Source organism: Sycon ciliatum, chromosome 2 (assembly GCF_964019385.1).
Source record: "Sycon ciliatum chromosome 2, ocSycCili1.1, whole genome shotgun sequence".
NCBI lineage: Eukaryota > Metazoa > Porifera > Calcarea > Leucosolenida > Sycettidae > Sycon > Sycon ciliatum.
In genome coordinates, this window is record NC_088644.1 from 47,786,126 (window position 1) to 47,789,663 (window position 3,538).

General features: G+C 45.6%; 1 protein-coding gene across 1 annotated transcript in view; it reads left to right on the forward strand.

Moving 5' to 3' along the window:
- Positions 1-3,208, forward strand: part of LOC135810278 (uncharacterized) — a 31,011-nt gene extending 27,803 nt beyond the window's left edge. Inside the window, exon 5 of the mRNA XM_065323760.1 lies at positions 2,035-3,208. Within this exon, the coding sequence (XP_065179832.1) occupies positions 2,035-2,118 (84 nt within the window). The 3' untranslated portion in view covers positions 2,119-3,208. The remainder of the gene's footprint in view (positions 1-2,034) is intronic.
- Positions 3,209-3,538: the final 330 nt, after the last annotated feature.

A 3,538-nucleotide genomic window follows, 5' to 3' on the forward strand; every position in this document is an offset into this window, starting at 1 on the left:
ATTTCGATCGTGTTCTCGCTCAGTTTCGCTGCTTGTAGCGAGAATGTAGCTTGTTCCAGGTAATGTCGACGTCTTCTAGATGTGATGGACGCTTGGAGAGATTGGCTGTGGCTATATCATCGCGGAATGCGACTCTAAATGGAAAATTTGTATCGCTGGTCCCATCGCAGTATTCGCTCTCCAAACAGGAACGAGAGGGAGGGCAGCGATGGCCTAAAATCGTCAAGGCAGGCGTAATTCACCAGCCAGCGAGTGCTTCTTGTTTTCTCTGTCATTTACCTTACGTTGGATGTGAGTAGATGAAGAAAAATATAGATTTCGAACCTGACACAATAATTCGAAAATTGCAATTTTGAAGCAATTGGTTTACCTCAAATATGTGACAATATGACCATATCCCTGGCATGTTGGTGCTCTTCGTGCACTGAGACAACGCTTATGAGGTTGTTTTGTCCCTATGTTCCCAGTACATGAGCACAAACTAATTTTCATCCTATTTGTTTGTGATAGCCTGATTGGTCAGAAATATGCACAATTGGCGCGTATCTTTGGTATTCCACATATGGCCTTCATATACTACTGCATGCTGTCCCAATATCCATGCTTACCTGGGTGCAGTGATACATATGGAGTCAGGAAAACACAACTTGCATATACAAAAGTTATCTAGATTTCATACCATGTTTGCTTCTTTGGCTGCGATAGCCCCTTACATACATTAGATGGCTGGTACATAAAGGGTTAAAGTGGGTTTTCCGTATTTTTCGGTTTTGCCCGGTGAGCCAGAGAGGATGTTGCCGTGGACAGTTTGTCTCTTTTGTTTCTTTCTTGGCATTTTTCTGCTGCTTATTTGTTCAGTGGAAGGTCCTAGCCGATCCTTCACCTTCTCGAAAAATAAGTGACAATCGGAAGGCGGTAGACGCGTGAGCCGGCACTTCTTGATCCGAATTTCACCGTACATGAACATTTACCACTGCGTTCGTGTGCGATTTGAAAATAAAATGCGCGCAGAACTCGCAGTCACTTTCCTGGACTCTGCCCCGTACAACCGTCATGTAAACGGTACACACACCTGTGCCCATTACTGAGCGGCCTTTACTTGATCAGTCTTACTCAGTGTTTACAAGAGGTGTTGGCGACAGTCATCCAACGTATACCGTAAAGTCCGCTGCAAACGCCCACTTCGCTGCAAACGCCTACCCCAGCGGGTCCATACTATTTTGGTCTTTTTCAGTTGTAGGCAACTGGCATGAAGGTCGAATGTGTACGAGAACGACTAAAATGCCTACAAACTGCCTATGTCTTACCAAGAGGCTCGCAAAAGCGATTGTCAATATCTTGCTGCAAAGAAGAAAAAAAATCTTCGGTCGAGATTTCCTTTCATACGATGCATGAGTCGTCTTTGTTATTAGTTCGTTCTCCATGAAGTTATGCCGTAGAATCCATCTGGTTTTGAAATCATGAAATTTCTGCAGTGCCACGATGTCGCGCTTTCAGAATGGAACGGTGATTGTTCTGACGAAGCGTCATTCAACGTCGCAGTATTGCAGTTGAAAGTCGAACAGGGGGGGGGATGTCACAGAAGCTACACCTTCTAACTTGTTGAAAACTGTGAAGTGCTCGAGAAAAACCCTCGCCATTGCGCTTTGCGTGATTTGGAAATCATGGCTTGAAACACCGCCAGAAGTGTATTTGGTTCCTGCAATAGCCTGTTCTTCGCTACCTTGTTATTCCGAAGTAACTCCCGTTTGGATTTGGGAAATAAAACAACCAACATCATAAAATCACTAGGAGTTAGCTCGTAACTAGTGCCCAAAAACATTTTGAAACCGGAAAATGGGCATAGTTTACCGTAGCAAAGCACTCCTCGCGCTACGGTGTGAGATGCACTTTCATACAGCAGGGGTGAAAGTGCACGGGGTCAGTGCGTATAGGCCAGCAGATCTTGCAAAAATGGGATGGGCGTTTACAGCGGACTTTACGATACTTACACATTCGGTGCTTTTCCCTGTGTTTGATTTGGTTTCCTTTCAGACGGCACTGGTTGTCATGTATGTCATCCGGGTCATCAAAGGAACTTCCTCTTCCTCTTCAGCACCCTCAGCCAGTGTTGCCTGATGGTCAACCAATGTCACATGATCTTTTCTGGATTGCCATGACATCATGTTGAGGCAGGCTCTGATGTCATGGCGATGTCATGTTGAGTCCTTGTGATACTGTGGGCCGCTGCTAGCTGTTTAGGATGGCCATCATGACGGTGGTGACGGGACCACAGTTGACGCTGCTGCTCTTTTTATTGCTGCTGTTGTTGCGCTTGAACGTGTGTATTTGTATGTACATGTGTACGCGTATGTGAACGTTTACACGGACATGTGTATGTGTGTATGTGTACATGTATGTGCACGTGTAACGTCCTGCTCAGTGAAATCCAGTCACGTCACGTCACTACGTACGCGCCGGGCGTTGCGCGGCACTAGACCTGAGAACACTGGGCTGCGAAATGATGCAAGGTTCAAACTACCTTGAGTGGCATGACTGCTGGATTCCATTGAGTAGCACTATACATGTACATGGGTATGTGTGTGTGTGTGTGTGTGTGTGTGTGTGTGTGTGTGTGTATGTGTGTATGTGTGTGTGTGTGTGTGTGTGTGTGTGTGTGTGTGTTGGATGTGTGTGTGTATGTGTATGTGGATGTGTGTGTGTGTATGTGTATGTGATGTGTGTATGTGTATGTGTATGTGTATGTGTGTGTATGTGTATGTGTATTGTTATGCATGCGTACGTGATCTCACTCGGCAAACCTTGCTCTGCCATACACTCTGTGTAAAATACTAGTACTACATCATCAGTATACTACAGAACAATCATATTATTGAACTAGTATTCACTACCACTACCACTAGCCAACATACTGTGCTGTGTGTGACTGGCAAGGGGCCTGTCCATACATTCTACTCTATGTCACTCTTTAGCCTGTCCATACACACTCACTCTTAGCCTGTCCATGCACACTCACTCTTAGCCTGTCCATGCACACTCACTCTTAGCCTGTCCATACACACTCACTCTTAGCCTGTCCATACACACTCACTCTTAGCCTGTCCATGCACACTCACTCTTAGCCTGTCCATGTACTCTTCTCCAAGGGCGCGTTCGAATTGTATTCATCAACTGTTCAAACACATTTTATAAAGAGATTAGGCCATCATTTTTTATAGCTATGTTTCGCGTCGTCCGCACGCATACGTTTTGACTTTTTTTCGGAAAAAAATAAAAATATCGAACATGCACGGTGAGTGTACGACTGTGCGAGTCATCAGTGTGGACTGGTTGCGATATGGCGAAGCTGGGATTCAGAAACGGCCTCTAGGCCAGCGTTGGTAAATCGTTTGTTCGGCATCTGGGAGCAATATTCTAGGAGCTTACACCAGACCGCATTGATCACCTCAAGCTGAGAGAATGCGTCGTTCCGGAGCTCTTTGCACCGCTGCTGAAGTCTCAGTACAATAATCCAGCGAATTCGCGAAGCATGGGCACA